At 56.0% G+C, this 16,446-nt stretch overlaps 1 protein-coding gene across 4 annotated transcripts in view; it reads right to left on the bottom strand.

Annotated features, from left to right (window-relative positions):
* Positions 1-328: 328 nt before the first annotated feature.
* Positions 329-16,446, bottom strand: part of arfip2 (ADP ribosylation factor interacting protein 2) — a 26,219-nt gene continuing 10,101 nt past the window's right edge. For 2 of the 4 annotated variants that reach the window (XM_033022198.1, XM_033022196.1), the window contains exons 2-8: positions 10,603-10,710; positions 9,425-9,533; positions 5,673-5,803; positions 3,116-3,337; positions 2,744-2,901; positions 1,633-1,807; positions 329-524 (exon numbers count right to left, since the gene is read on the bottom strand). In XM_033022198.1, the coding sequence (XP_032878089.1) occupies positions 369-524; positions 1,633-1,807; positions 2,744-2,901; positions 3,116-3,337; positions 5,673-5,803; positions 9,425-9,533; positions 10,603-10,701 (1,050 nt within the window). In that variant the 5' untranslated portion in view covers positions 10,702-10,710 and the 3' untranslated portion in view covers positions 329-368. Of the gene's footprint in view, positions 525-1,632; positions 1,808-2,743; positions 2,902-3,115; positions 3,338-5,672; positions 5,804-9,424; positions 9,534-10,602; positions 10,711-14,804; positions 14,827-16,446 lie in introns of those variants that run through there. The other 2 variants (XM_033022197.1, XM_033022199.1) reach the window with 2 other exon arrangements.

The following is a 16,446-nucleotide window of genomic DNA, read 5'->3' as shown; positions in this document are numbered from 1 at the left end:
CCATAAACCCACCCTCCGGTGCCTGAACCCCCACCTCAGTGCCCATAAACCCACCCTCCGGTGCCTGAACCCCCACCCTGGTGCCCGTACATCCCCACAGCCCCAGAGGACGAGGCGGTGTCCTGGGGGGGGGAAGGGTGTGACCCCCCCCCCCTCCCCACAGCAGGACTATGTACATGTCGGGGGGGAGGTGGGGGGGGGGGGGGGGGGGTGGGCTGTCCCCGACACTGTGGAGACATCTGGAAATGATTGGACTGAAGCGACACAGAAACGTTCCTAAAATTCTAGCAGCTCTTGAGTCTGTTTGAAGCAGGAGCGGAGAACAGAGTGTGTGTTTGTGTGTTTAATGTGGACGCCCCCCCCCCCCCTCACTGTTCCTCCAGCCACGACGGCTTGTCCGAGCTCGGCACCTTCACCTTCACGTTGAACTGTTTCAGTGTCAGCTCCAACTGCTGCTGGTTCCCCGCAAAGTAGGCGGACACAGCGTTGTGGAACAGCAGCAGCTGTTTGTGCATCACCTTCACCTGTGGGGACAGAGTGGTCAGTCTGGGTGCAGCCCCGACCCCCCCACAGACCCCCCCCCCACACTGACCCCCAAATACACCCTCCACACACACAGACCCCCCACCGTCCCCACACACTGACCCCCCCCCCCCACACTAACCGGCCCCTCTGCAGGATCTGCAGTCGACAACTCTCTGACAGTGGCCACACAAGTGGACAGAGCGGTGAAGAAGGCGAACCTTACGCTGGCCTTCATCGGTCGGGGCGTCGAGTACAAGAGTCAGGAAGTCACCACGCAGCTTTATCGGACTTGGGTCGGGCTGCATCTGGAGTATTGCGGGCAGTTCTGGTCGCCCCCATCACAGGGAGGATGTGGGGGCTTTGGAGACGGTGCAGAGGAGGTTTACCAGAACGATGCCGGGATTAGAGGGTTTCAGCTACAGGGAGAGGGTGGACAGACTTGGGTTGTTGTCTCTGGAACGTCAGAGGTTGAGGGGAGACCTGATAGATGTTTATAAAATGATGAGAGGCGTAGATAGGGTAGACAGTCACAGCCTTGTCCCCAGGGTGGGGATGTCACAGACTAGAGGGCACAGCTTTAAGGTGAGAGGGGCAAAGTTTAAAGGAGATGTGCGGGGCAAGTGTTTTACACAGAGGGTGGTGGGTGCCTGGAACGCGCTGCCAGGGGTGGTGGTGGAGGCAGATACGACAGTGGTGTTTAAGAGGCGTTTAGACAGGCACGTGGATATGCGGGGAATGGAGGGATGTGGATCACATGCAGGCAGAGATTAGTTCACCTTGGCAGCGTGTACAGCACGAACATTGTGGGCCGAAGGGCCTGTGCAACGTCCTGTTCTGTGTAATATTAACCTTAACTAAATACAACACACACTGCCCCTCCCTTCATAAGTGACAGGAGCAGAATTAGGCCATTCGGCCCATCAAGTCTACTCCGCCATCCAATCACGACTGCTGTATCTCTCCCTCCTAACCCCATTCACCTGCCTTCTCCCCATAACCCCTGGTTTCTGTGGCAGGGAACGGGGTCAGTGCTGGGTGACCCTAGCCCCTTCACACCGTGTGTGTGTGAGTGTGTGTGTGTGTGTGTGTGTGAGTGGGGGTCCACACCTTGTTCTCCTCCAGGAATTTCAGCTTGATGGTGACGTCGTTGCGTAGACGTTCGTACTTGTCCTTGTGCAGCGAGTGGAGCTGCTGAGCCAGGTCTATCTTGGGTAAGGTCAACGAGTCACGTGGGCCCAGGTTCAGCTCCTCCAGGTCCGTGCGGTAGGCATCATACTCCAGCCTGTGGAGGGAGAGCAGTCACTCACAGGGGCACACCACACCCCCCCTCACATACCCCCCCACACACACACCCCTCCAGGTCCATGCGATAAGCATCGTACTCCAGCCTGTGGAGGGAGAGCGGTCACTCACAGGGGCAGCCCCCCCCTCACATACCCCCCCCCCCCCCACACACACACACCCCCACACACACACACTCCTCCACACACCCCCCCCTACACACACACACCCCTCCACACCCCCCCCACATACCCCCCCCCCACACACACACCCCCACACCCCTCCAACAACACACACACCCACCTGCCCTTGCATACCACACCACACCCCCCCCCACACACACCACCCCACCACACACACAACTCCTCCACACACACCCCCTCCCCTCCACACCCCCCCCCTCCCACACACCCCCCCCCCCACACACCCCCCACACACACACAGCCCTCCACACACACACTCACCCCCCTTGCATACCCCCCCACACACACCCATACATACCCCCCCACACACACACTCCGCTCCAGATCCGTGCTGTAGGCATCGTATTCCAGCCTGTGGAGGGAGAGCGGTCACTCACAGGGACACAATCCCCCCCCTCACGCACCCCCCCCCCCCCTCACGCACCCACCCCACCTCACACACTCCCCCCCTCGCACCCACACCCCCCCCTCGCACCCCCACCCCCTCACACACCCCCTCCCCTCCAGGTCCGTGCGGTAGGCATCATACTCCAGCCAGTGGACAGAGAGCGGTCACTCACAGGGGAACAATCCCCCCTCACTCACACCCCCCCCCCCCTTCACACACCCCTCCTCGCACCCACTCCCTCCCCTCCAGGTCCGTGCGATGGGCGTGGTACTCCAGCCTGCGGGGGCAATAGAGTGGTCACACCCCGCGCACAGACACACACTGTCCCCCCGGGTGTTGGACTGACCGGGCGCTCTCGAAGAGTTTGACGGTCAGCAGCGTGTCCTCCATGGTCTTGTTGACCAGCGTGTTGATGCTCGACACAAAGAAGTTGACCGCTCCCAGCAGAGTCTCGCCGTTCTTGCACAGAAGCTTCTGGGTCTCAGCGTTGTAGCCAAACTCCTCCTGCACCGGGGTGGGGGGTGAGGGGACAGTGGGGAGGGGGGTAGACAGGGTTGGGGGGGGGGGGGGGAGTCAGGTTGAGATACACCAGGTTCAGGCTCCAGTGAAGACACATCAATAGTCGTGAAGCTCCACAGATACAGGTAACCGCTGCGGTTCCATCTCCCCCGCCCCCCCCTTCTCAGCCCCACCCCCTCTCCTGCCCCCCGCCGTTTACCTGCAGCTCTGGGGATTTCTGGCTGAGGTCAGAGAAGGCCTCGCCCAGAGCGCGCTGTGTCTGCACCATACTGTAGAAGTGACCGGTCAGCGCCCGCGCCAGACGCAGCACGTTCTCGTACTTCCTCTTGGTGTCGCGGAGCAGCTCGATCTGCGTCTCCAGCTCCAGGTCGACCGTGCGCGACCCCCGGCCGAACCGCTCCGAGATCATCTGCTTCGTGCACTGAGGGGGGGGGAGAGAGGCACATGGGAGTCGTGTGGGGGAGAGGGAGAGGGGAGCAGGTGGGGACGGTGTGGGGAGAGGGGGAGGGGAGCAGGTGAGAGCCGTATGGGGGAGAGGGGGGGGTGGAGCAGGGTCTCTGGATGTCCGTGATGTGTGGACACTGGCAGTAAAAGAGAGCTGAGGGGTGACCAGTGATGGGGGTGATGACCAGTACGGTGAGAAACATCCCTGGGGCCAGACAACTACAGTGACCACAGGAGCGGTCACTGAGAAACAATTCAGCAGGATGTGGCCAGGACTCCAGGCCTTGCGCTACAGGGAGGTGGAAAGGGGGAAGGGACAGAGGGAACCACAGCTGGGGACTGGCCATGAGTGGCTGGAGTGGGATAGCATGGACTAGCCGGGCAGAATGGCACCTCACACCCACCTTATACGTGTTCATGTAACACACCCGCGCGCACACTCACACACATGCTCTCACACACTCACACACACGCTCTCTCACTATCGTGCACTCACACACACGCTCTCTTACACGCTCTCTAGTGCACACACGCACTCAGACGCGCTCCCTCACACATACACAACCATAAATGCGGGCGCACACACACTCACTCCACACACACACACGCACACGCTCTCTCACACAAACGCGGGCGCGCACACACACACTCGCACACACACACACTCTCTCACACACACACCCACACTCTCTCACACACACACACCTCTCACACACTCTCAACAAACACACACACACCCACACAACACCAACAACCACACACTCTTACACACACACACCACGCGCACACACACCACGCGCACACACAACCACGCGCTCACACACACACCACGCGCTCACACACACACCACGCGCTCACACACACACCACGCGCTCACACCACGCGCTCACACACACCACACGCACACAATAAGCGCTCACACACCACGCGCTCACACCACGCACACACACCACGCGCTCACACACCACGCGCTCACACACCACGCGCTCTCACACCACGCGCTCACACACCACACGCACACAATAAGCGCTCACACACCACGCGCTCTCACACACCACGCGCTCTCACACACCACGCGCTCACACACCACGCGCTCACACCACGCGCACACACACCACGCGCTCTCACACACCACGCGCTCTCACACACCACGCGCTCTCACACCACGCGCTCTCACACCACGCGCACACACACCACGCGCACACACCACGCGCACACACACCACGCGCACACACCACGCGCACACACACCACGCGCACACACACCACGCGCACACACACCACGCGCACACACACCACGCGCGCACACACCACGCGCGCACACACACCACGCGCGCACACACACCACGCGCGCACACACCACGCGCACACACCACGCACACACACCACGCGCTCACACCACGCGCACACACCACCACGCACAACACACAACGCACACACACCGCGCTCACACCCGCGCTCTCACACACCACGCACACACACCACGCGCTCACACCACGCACTCACACACCACGCGCTCACACCACGCGCTCTCACACACCACGCGCTCTCACACACCACGCGCTCACACACCACGCGCTCACACCACGCGCTCACACACCACGCGCACACACCACGCGCTCACACACCACGCACTCACACACCACGCGCACACACCACGCGCGCTCACACACCACGCACTCACACACCACGCGCACACACCACGCGCTCTCACACACCACGCGCTCACACCACGCGCTCACACCACGCGCTCACACCACGCGCTCACACACCACGCGCTCACACCACGCGCTCTCACACACCACGCGCACACACACCACGCGCACACACCACGCGCACACACCAAAGCAAACACCACCGCGCGAACGCACCACGACGCGCGCGCACACGCGCTCGCGCGCGCAACCACCGCCCGCGGCGCACCACGCGCGCCACAAACCACGCGCACCACACACGCGCGCACACACACCACGCGAACCACACCACGAGCACACACACCACGCGCCGCTCACACACACGCACGCACACACACACGCGCGCACAACACCACGCGCACACACACCACCCCCGAGCCAAACACACACGCGCACACACACCACGCGCACACACCACGCGCACACACACCACGCGCACACACACCACGCGCACACCACGCGCACACACCACGCGCACACACACCACGCGCTCACACCACGCGCACACACACCACGCGCACACACACCACGCGCACACACACCACGCGCACACACACCACGCGCACACACACCACGCGCACACACACTGATACACACACACAAATACACACACACCCACCTTATACGTGTTCATGCCCCACTTCTTCACCACGTCGAACTTCTCCCCGGCGATGCCGCGCGCTGCCTCGTTACCCGTGGAGACGGGGTTGCTCTGGGAGTGGTGAACGTTACTGGACCCTGCAACACAGCCTTGTGGGGGTCACAACACAGGGCACCAGCCCCCTCCCCTCCTCAACACCCCTCCCCCACAACACCCTCCCCTCCCCAGCACCCCAAACCCCCACCACACCCCCTTTAATTCTGAGTGTGACCTCTAGTCCTAGACTCTCCCACGAGTGGAAACATCCTCTCCACATCCACTCTATTCAAGCCTTTCATGCTCCCTTCCATGCTGATCATCCCAAATCAGTACCCCGTTCCTGCCTTCTCCCCATATCCCCTGACCGCTATTTTTAAGAGCCCTATCTAGCTCTCTCTTGAAAGCATCCAGAGAACCTGCCTCCACCGCCCTCTTGAGGCAGAGAACTTCACAGGCTCACCACTATTTGTGAGAAAAAGTGTATCCTCGTCTCCGTTCTAAATGGCCTACTCCTTATTCTTAAACTGTGGCCCCTTGTTCTGGACTCCCCCAACATCGGGAGCATGTTTCATTGAAGTTCCCCCTCATTCTTCTAAACTCAGTGAGTACAGGCCCAGTGCCGACATACACTCATCATAGGTTAACCCACTCATTCCTGGGATCATTCTTGTAAACCTCCTCTGGACCCTCTCCAGAGCCAGCACATCCTTCCTCAGATACGGGGCCCAAAATTGCTCACAATATTCCAAATGTGGCCTGACCAGCGCCTTATAGAGCCTCAGCATTACATCCCTGTTTTTGTGTACAAGCCCACTTGAAATAAATGCTAGCATTGAGTTTGCTTTCTTTACTGCTGGCATCTGTGCTGGGACCACTGCTGTGAGATATATAAATGTCCTGTACATACATGTAGAGAGGTGTGTAAATACATGTAGAGAGGTGTGTACATACATGTAGAGGTGTTATACATGTAGAGGTGTGTACATACATGCAGAGTGGTTTGCACATACATGTAGTGGTGTGTACATACATGTTGAGGTGTGTACATACATGTTGAGGTGTGTACATACATGCAGAGGTGTGTACATATGTAGAGGTGTCTACATACATGTAGAGGTGTGTACATACATGCAGAGGTGTGTACATACATGCAGAGGTGTCTACATACATGCAGATGGGTACATACATGCAGAGATGGGTACATACATGCAGAGGTGTGTACATACATGTAGAGGTGTGCACATACATGCAGAGGTGTGTACATACATGTAGAGGTGTGCACATACACGTAGAGGTGTGTACATACATGTAGAGGTGTGTACATACATGTAGAGCTGTCTGCATACATGTAGAGGTGTGTACATACATGTAGAGGTGTGTACATACATGTAGAGAGGTTTGCAGACAACACCAAATGGTGGCGTACAGACGACTGAACAGAAGTACGCAGTGGGACGTAGCTTAGTGATGGAAATGGGGGGAGAAATGGCAGATGGAGTTTAATCTACAGTAACATAGACAATAGGTGCAGGAGTAGGCCATTCGGCCCTTCGAGCCAGCACCGCCATTCAATGTGATCATGGCTGATCATCCACAATCAGTACCCCGGTCCTGCCTTCTCCCCATATCCCTTGATTCCGTTAGCACTCAGAGCTCTATCTTAAAGGCCTGTCCCACTTGGCTATTTTTTCGGCGACTGCCGGCATCATATCAGGGTCGCCAAAAGATTTTGAACATTTCAAAATTCAGCGGCAGCAAAAAAAACGTTGCCTCACTTGAAAAAACACCGCGCGTCATACGTCATCACGCCGCAAATTTTTCGGTGTCCTGATACGTCAGTCAATGATGCCGGCAGTCGCCGAAAAATCACCACGTGGGATAGGCCCTTAACTCTCTTTTGAAAGCGTCCAGTGAATCGGCATCCACTGCCTTCTGTGGTAGAGAATTCCACAGATTCACAACTCTGGGTGAAAATGTTTGTTCTAATCTCCGTTCTAAATGGCCGACCCCTTATTCTTAAACTGTGGCCCCTGGTTCTTGACTCTCCAAACATCGGGAACACGTTTCCTGCATCGACCCTGTCCAATCCCTTAATAATTTTATATGTTTCTGTAAGATACCCTCTCATCCTTTTAAATTCCAGTGAAGACAAGCCCAGTTGACCCATTCTTTCATCGTATGACAGTTCCGCCATTCCGGGAATTAACCTGGTGAACCTGTGCTGCACTCCCTCAATAGCAGAAATGTCCTTCCTCAAACACACACACACACACACACCGACAGACAGACACACAAAGGACACGCACAGAGACACACGCACAGACAGACACACGCACAGACAGACACACGCACAGACAGACACACGCAGACAGACACACGCGCAGACACACACGCGCAGACAGACGCGCACACAGACACGCACACAGACACGCGCACAGACACGCGCACAGACACGCACACAGACACACGCACACAGACACGCACACAGACACACGCACACAGACACATGCACACAGACACGTGCAGATAAGCGCACAGACACGCGCACAGACATGCACACAGACACGCACACAGACACGCAGACGCGCACACAGACACGCGCACACAGACGCGCGCACACAGACACGCAGACGCACACATAGACACGCACACACAGGCACGCACGCACAGACACGCACACACACACAGACACGCACACACAGACACGCACACAGACACGCACACAGACACGCACACAGACACGCGCACAGACACGCGCACAGACACGCACACACAGACGCGCACACAGACACGCGCACACAGACACGCGCACACAGACACGCACACACAGACACGCACACAGACACACGCACACAGACACATGCACACAGACACGTGCAGACACGCACACACAGGCACGCACGCAGACACGCACACACACGCACACACAGACACGCACACACAGACACGCACACACAGACACGCACACACAGACACGCACACACAGACACGCACACACAGGCACGCACACACAGACACGCACACACAGACAGACACACACTGTAATCGCTGCGTTTAACAACTATCTGGTGAATACTTGCTGCCTACTAGCTTTGCAAATCCTGACTTTCGGAATGAGACTGAACAGGGATTTTCCGTCTTTAGTTCCTGTCACTGCCCTGTCCCTCCACGGGAGCTGCACTGCCTCTAGCTCGGCTGCAAGGGAGAAAACACCATCAGTGTGTGCCGGGCAGACTGGCCTGCACTCTGGGGAGTAGAGAGAGCAGGCACACCCACACTGTGTCCCACCTACCCCCCAACTTCCCCCTCCTACTCCCCCCCTACTCACCTCCCTACCCCCCACCCACTCCCCCCCCTACTCCACCCCTACATCCCCGCTACTCCACCCCTCACAACCCCCCCACTTCCCCCCTACTCACCTTCCTACCCCCCCTACTCACCTCCCTACCCCCCCACGCTGACCAACGCTATTGTCCCACCCCCTCATCTCTGCTCCTCCCCACCCAGCCCCCAACTCTCCCCAGAGTCCACACACATCACCCCCCCCCTCCCTCACACTCACCTCTTCCCACCCTCAACACCCACCCCCTCACAAAGCTCCCACCCCCCCCGCACACACACCCCCTCCTGCTAACACCCCCCCCTCCCCCACACCTCCCTGCCTCCCCCGCCCCCCCCCCGGTGCAGGCCACTCGGCCTGTTGACCCTGCTGTCTGTCCGTGGGGAATCACCTTTGATGGAGGCGGTGGCGATGATCCCGTCGGCGGGGGCACCGTAGCCACCGCTCACGATGCTGGTCTCGTTCAGGTTGGGGCCCGACACCATCACCTGCTGCAGGTCCTGCGGGAGACACACCGGGGTAGACACTGGAACTGGGGGAGACAGAGCGGGTGGACACTGGAACTGGGGGAGACAGAGCGTGTAGAGACTGGAACTGGGGAAGACAGAGCGGGTGGCCACTGGAACTGGGGGAGACAGAGCGGGTGGCCACTGGAACTGGGGAGACAGAGCGGGTGGACACTGGAACTGGGGAGACAGAGCGGGTGGACACTGGAACTGGGGGAGACAGAGCGGGTGGACACTGGAACTGCGGGAGACAGAGCGTGTAGAGACTGGAACTGCGGGAGACAGAGCGTGTAGAGACTGGAACTGGGGAAGACAGAGCGGGTGGACACTGGAACTGGGGGATACACACCGGGGTAGACACTGGAACTGGGGAGACATAGCGGGTGGACACTGGAACTGGGGGAGACAGAGCGGGTGGCCACTGGAACTGGGGGAGACAGAGCGTGTAGAGACTGGAACTGGGGAAGACAGAGCGGGGTAAACACTAGAACTGGGGGAGACAGAGCCAATAGAGACTGGTACTTCTTATTGAGACCAGATCACAACATTAGAGGGGTGGGAGATTGCAACCTTCACGTGGTCCGCCCTGTTTCGACGAATGCAATCAACCTGGCGTGCACAATCAAATACAGAACCAGGTGTCCCTACAACTTTAGGCTGTGCACGCCATACACAAGAAGAAGACAACATTAGAAATTGTGCAGCTTGTCGGGATCTGCATACAATGGCGTCCTGTGCGTCGTGTACTTCTTGCGCGCGGTTGTGGAAAGATCGGTGGAAACTGGGCCGCGATGTGAGCGCTCTTTCCTTGACCCCAGACTGTAACAGGGGGTGACACCCCAGGGTTACACAGGGTGCTGGCTGGGCCGGTGAACAGCCGCTGCCAGAGTCAGACCCACCGCCGTGCCCCTGCCAAGGAGCCTGGAGAACGGGCATGGGGAGGGCGTGAGGGGTACACACGGACCCCTAGAGTCTGCTCCCCTCCCCCCTCCCTGGACTCCCTGTTCCTACCCCACCCCCTCCCCCTCTCCGGACCCCCTGTGCCTACCCCCCCCCCCCCTACCTGCTCCAGGCTGTCGTCCTCGGGCAGCTCGGCACTATCACCGTTGCTGTTGATGGCGATCTCCATGGTGGCCGCTTTCCCCATGACCCCGTCGGTCATTGTTCAGATCTGCCGGACAGCCCAGGGTTCAAGGTCACACACGCTTTCCCCCTCTCACCCTAACGCAACGCCCTCTTGTCATCGACCTTCCCATCCCAGGGAAAAGGTTCAGACTGTCTACCGCATCTATATCTCTCATAACCCTCTCAACAATTCCCACCTGTAACTGCATCTGAGGAAGGGCAGTGCTGAACTACTATCTACCTCATTGGTGACATTCGCATTATCCTTGATCGCAATTTGCAATTGTGCGCACACACACACACGTGAAGACACGCTCACACACACGCTCACACCCGCTCTGACACACACTTTCTCGCACACACTTGCTCACTCACGCGTACACACACTCGTCGTCTCACACATGCAGCAGCGGAGTGTGTAGGACACTACAAAGTGTGTGCAGTCGCTGTGTTTATCTGGTACCTCTCGTGCAAGAGCAGAGTGCCAGCCCTCCCCACCCACTCCCACACGGCAGACAGACAGACGTAGACTGGGCTAGGGGTGGCTGACTGTAGCCACGGGCTGCCTGCAATGAGAGGCTGCCATTGCAACATCCACCTGGGCAATGGGTCATCACGGTCAGTGGAGGCGATGGATCAGGGGGCCACGCAAGCCAAGGGGACCCTCACAGCCCCTGCACAGGGTGCTGACGTTTGTCAGCATGGGGTGCTGCTGAACGAGTGGGTGTCATCTAGAAGTGTGTCAGTATTTGCCGGGGGGTCCAGGGGGCATGTGTCAGTTACAGGGGGTCCCAGTGATGTTGACTTGGGGTCTCAGGGGATTAGGAGGTACCGATGAGAAGTAGGTATTGCAGTTTACGAGGTCCGGACTCAAAACGTCACCTATCCATGTTCTCCAGAAATGCTGCCTGACCGGGAGGGAGTGCTGGGGGATAAGGGGAAATTAGCCCCCCCCTGTGCAGTTGGGGGCTATGGGTGAGGGGTGGAATATTGTTGCGTTGGGGGACCAGGCCTCCCCCGTGTGACAGGGACCCAACGGGTCCCACTTGGTCTAGTTCTTGCTTTTGATGGAGTGCAGTGTAGGTTCACCAGGTTAATTCCCGGGATTGCGGGACTGTCATATTTGGATAGAATGGAGCTTCTTCGTCTTCCGAATGAAACATAAACCAAAGGAATAGTTAGATCTCAAGCCGGGTGTTGAGCAGCCAGGTTGTTGTCTCTGCATCAATATCTGCCAGGCCCTGAGCTCCATTTGGTGGGTGGTAGTGCAGGCACCCAGAGATGACATGGTTGGCTGGCTGTTGTTCAGAATGGAGCAATTGGGCTTGCGTACACTGGAAGTTAGGATGAGAAGGGATCTTATTGAAACATATAAGATTATTAAGGGATAGGACGCGCTAGAGGCAGGAAACATGTTCCCGATGTTGGGGGAGTCCAGAACCAGGGACCACAGTTTAAGAATAAGGGATAGGCCATTTAGAACGGAGATGAGGAACAACCTTTTCACCCAGAGTTGTGAATCTGTGGAATTCTCTGCCTCAGAAGTCAGTGGAGGCCGATTCTCTGGATGCTTTCAAGAGAGAGTTAGATAGAGCTCTTAAAGATAGTGTAGTCAAGGGATATGGGGAGAAGGCAGGAACGGGGTATTGATTGTGTATGATCACATTGAATGGCGGTGCTGGCTCGAAGGGCCAAATGGCTTACTCCTGCACCCATTGTCCACCCTTCAGCCGTCTGCTGCACACTGAGTGCCCACCAGGTGGCAGGCTGACCCAGCACCAAGGCAACAGGCAGCAGCCAAAGTCTACGTTTATTATTGTCATGGAGTGATACAGCATGAACACAGCTCCCTTCAGCCCAACTTGCCCACATCGGCCAACATGTCCCAGCTGCAGTCGTCCCACCTGCCTGCACTCGGTCCATATCCCTCCAAACCTATCCTATCCACGTACCTGTCTAACTGTTTCTTAAATGTTGGGATAATCTATCTTAAATATTTCTTAAACGTTGGGATAATCGCTGCCTCAACTACCTTCGTTCAACAGCTATTAAATCTTTTCCTCTTCACCCTAAACCTATGTCCTGTGGTCCTTGATTCCCCTACTCTGGACATCGACCAGATCTGTTCCTCTCATGATCTTATTGTTGTGGCAGGCAGTGTTGCTAGTGCTACACGGGTGGGTGTAAGCTAAACAGTGGGTCAACAACGAGGAAGCGTATGCGTGCAGCTAACGGCCACGTTTAAACATTTCAAGAGAGAGTTAGAGTTATTTTTTTAGCTCTTAGGGCTAAGGGAATCATGAGCTATGGGGATAAAGCCAGAACTGATTTTGGATAATCAGCCAATATCATATTGAATAGGGTTGGCCCGAAGGGCCAAATGGGCTCCACCTGCACCTATTTTCTATGTTACTAACAGGGCAGGGGAATGGGAACCAATGCAAGGAAACAGGGGCCATAAAAGGGGGACAGAAGCAGCAGGTAGAAGGGAGAAAAGAAAAACAAACCTGAAAGCTTTGTGCCTTAATGCAAGGAGCATTCGTAATAAGGTGGATGAATTGAATGTGCAGTTAGTTGTTATGAAATATGATATAGTTGGGATTACGGAGACATGGCTCCAGGATGACCAAGGCTTATATTAATAATTTGGAAGAGGGAATTAGGAGCAACACTAGGAAGTTTGCGGATGAAACTCACTATTTGGTAAGTTTCAATTAGGTCCCCCCTCATTCTTCTAAACTCCAGCTAGTCTATGATTATGTTGGCTGTTTTCGGCGAGGTGTAGGTGGGTCTGAAGAAGGGTCTCGACTTGAAACGTCACCCATTCCTTCTCTCCAGAGATGCTGCCTGAGTTACTCCAGCATTGTGTCTATCTGCAGTAGGTCCTGCAATCAGGCCCTGATCTGGGTGAATGCTGAGCTCAGATTGACAAGACACGACGTGGAACAAATAGACAGCGAGCTCTGCGCATTGATTCCCCCCGGCAACTGAGAGTCGTTCCGATGTGAGTCGCTGAGGGTTCAGCAGCAACACTATTTCACACAGAGGGTGGTGGGAGCATGGAATGAGCTGCTTGACGAGGTGATTGGGGCAGGTACAATAACAGGTACATCAATAGGAAAGGTTTAGAGGAATATGGGCCAAACGTGGGCAGGTGAGACTCGTTCAGATGGGCATCTTGGTGGGCACGAACGTGTTGGGCCAAAGGGCCCGTTTCATGCTGTGAGACTCTCGGACATGTCCAGAGGGGAACACAAGGAGACAAGAGCAAGGCCAGGGAACGCTGGAACCCAGTGGAATAATGTGGGATAAAGGGGAAAAGGAAGCACATGCCAGCTATGGAGAACTAACAGCTGGCGAGGAGCTCGCCAGTATAAAAAGGGCAATACAAAGTTTAATGGTTAAAGGTGCAGAACAAGGTATTTTACAGAGTGGTGAGTACCTGGAAGCTGCTGCTGTGGTGGAGGTGGAAGCGTTTAACACACTCACATCTGCTGTTCAACATATACGCAGCCCTAGACACACACACACATACACTCTCACACCTGCTGCTCCACACACACACACACAGCCCTACACTCACTCACACCTGCTGCTCCACACACACACGCAGCCCTACACACACACCCCTATACACACACAGACACACACACACACACACACACCCCTATACACACACAGACACACACACACACACACACACAGACACACACTCACACTCTCTCTCTGCACCTAACCCTAACGCTCAGTCTCCTCCATTGTCAGAGTGAGGCTAAACACATGTTGGAGGAACAGCATCTCATATTTCGCTTGGGCAGCTAAATATTGGTTTCTCTAACTTCAGGAGCCCCGACATTCCCTCCCTCTATCCCTCCCCCACCCAGGTCGCACTAACGCCTTGTTTTCACCCAACAAACAGCTAACAATGCCGTTTCCTTTATCATTGTTACTTTTGTGCATATCTATCATTCTTTGTTCTTTATCTCTCTACATCACCGTCTATATCTCTTGTTCCGTTATCCCTAACCAATCTGAAGAATGGTCTCGACCCGAAACGTCACCCATTCCTGCTCTCCAGAGATGCTGCTGCCTGTCCCGCTGAGTTACTCCAGCTTTTTGTGTCCATCTACATACACATACCTGCGCTGTGCACACTCACTGCTCTGTGCACACTCACTGCTCTGTGTACACTCAGGCTCTGTGCACACTCACTGCTCTGTGTACACTCACACAGCTCCCTCCTCCCCCGACACTCTGGGCCAGCTCTGTAGCCACGTCACCAGCTGAGTTGCAGGCGGGGTGGGGGAAGCAGGTTGGGTTAGTGCTCTCACTGCCTGCTTCACCATACAGCTCCCAGCCCAGACTCAACGCTCTCACCGCCTGCTCCACCATACAGGGACAGATCACCGGCCTCATCCCCTCCATCCGCAGTGCCGTGAATGCCAGGAACATCATCCACAGTCCCGGCACAGTCCCGGCACAGCACAGGACAGTCCCGGAACAGTACAGCACAGCAAAGTACAGGACAGTCCCGCACATTACAGCACAGTACAGCACAGCACCAGCACAACGCTGGCACAGTCCCGGCACAATGAGCAGTCAGCCTGCCTGCCAGCTGAGACATGGGCTGGGGTCAATCCTGGACTTTGCCACCCGGCAGTCTACCACTCACACAGACCCATTCACCAGCAGCCGGCAACTCCCCCAACACAAACAATAGGGTGTGAACACTCGACACCTCCCTCAGCCAGGCACAGCGGCCACATCACCACCTCCCTCACACATAGAAACATAGAAATTAGGTGCAGGAGTAGGCCATTCGGCCCTTCGAGCCTGCACCGCCATTCAATATGATCATGGCTGATCATCCAACTCAGTATCCCGTACCTGCCTTCTCTCCATACCCTCTGATCCCCTTAGCCACAAGGGCCACATCTAACTCCCTCTTAATATAGCCAATGAACTGGCCTCGACTACCCTCTGTGGCAGAGAGTTCCAGAGATTCACCACTCTCTGTGTGAAAAAAGTTCTTCTCATCTCGGTTTTAAAGGATTTCCCCCTTATCCTTAAGCTGTGACCCCTTGTCCTGGACTTCCCCAATATCGGGAGCAATCTTCCTGCATCTAGCCTGTCCAACCCCTTAAGAATTTTGTAAGTTTCTATAAGATCCCCTCTCAATCTCCTAAATTCTAGAGAGTATAAACCAAGTCTATCCAGTCTTTCTTCATAAGACAGTCCTGACATCCCAGGAATCAGTCTGGTGAACCTTCTCTGCACTCCCTCTATGGCAATAATGTCCTTCCTCAGATTTGGACACACAGCCCACAATGTCCCTGCCCGACACAATACCAAGCTCAACTAACCTCCTCTGTCTACACGTGATCCATACCTCTCCATTCCCCGCATATCCGTGCCTAAACAAAAGCCTCTTAAACACCACTATCGTATCTGCCTCCACCCCATCCCCTGGCAGCGCGTTCCAGGCACCCACCCCCCTCTGTGTAAAACACTTGCCCCGCACATCCCCTTTAAACTTTGCCCCTCATCTTAAAAGGTTCAGGTGTGCTTATTAGACGATAGACAATAGGTGCAGGAGGAGGCCATTGGCCCAGTGAGCTACCACCGCCATTCAATGTGATCATGGCTGATCATCCACAATCTGTACCCCATTCCTGCCTTCTCCCCATATCCTCTGACTCCGCTATCTTTAAGAGCCCTATCTAGCTCACATTGTCACGTACTGGGGTACAGTGAAAAGCTATCCAAACAGACCAGATAATAC

This window comes from Amblyraja radiata, chromosome 6 (assembly GCF_010909765.2).
Source record: "Amblyraja radiata isolate CabotCenter1 chromosome 6, sAmbRad1.1.pri, whole genome shotgun sequence".
In the NCBI taxonomy this organism is placed as follows: domain Eukaryota; kingdom Metazoa; phylum Chordata; class Chondrichthyes; order Rajiformes; family Rajidae; genus Amblyraja; species Amblyraja radiata.
This window is presented reverse-complemented; position numbering and strand designations above follow the sequence as displayed.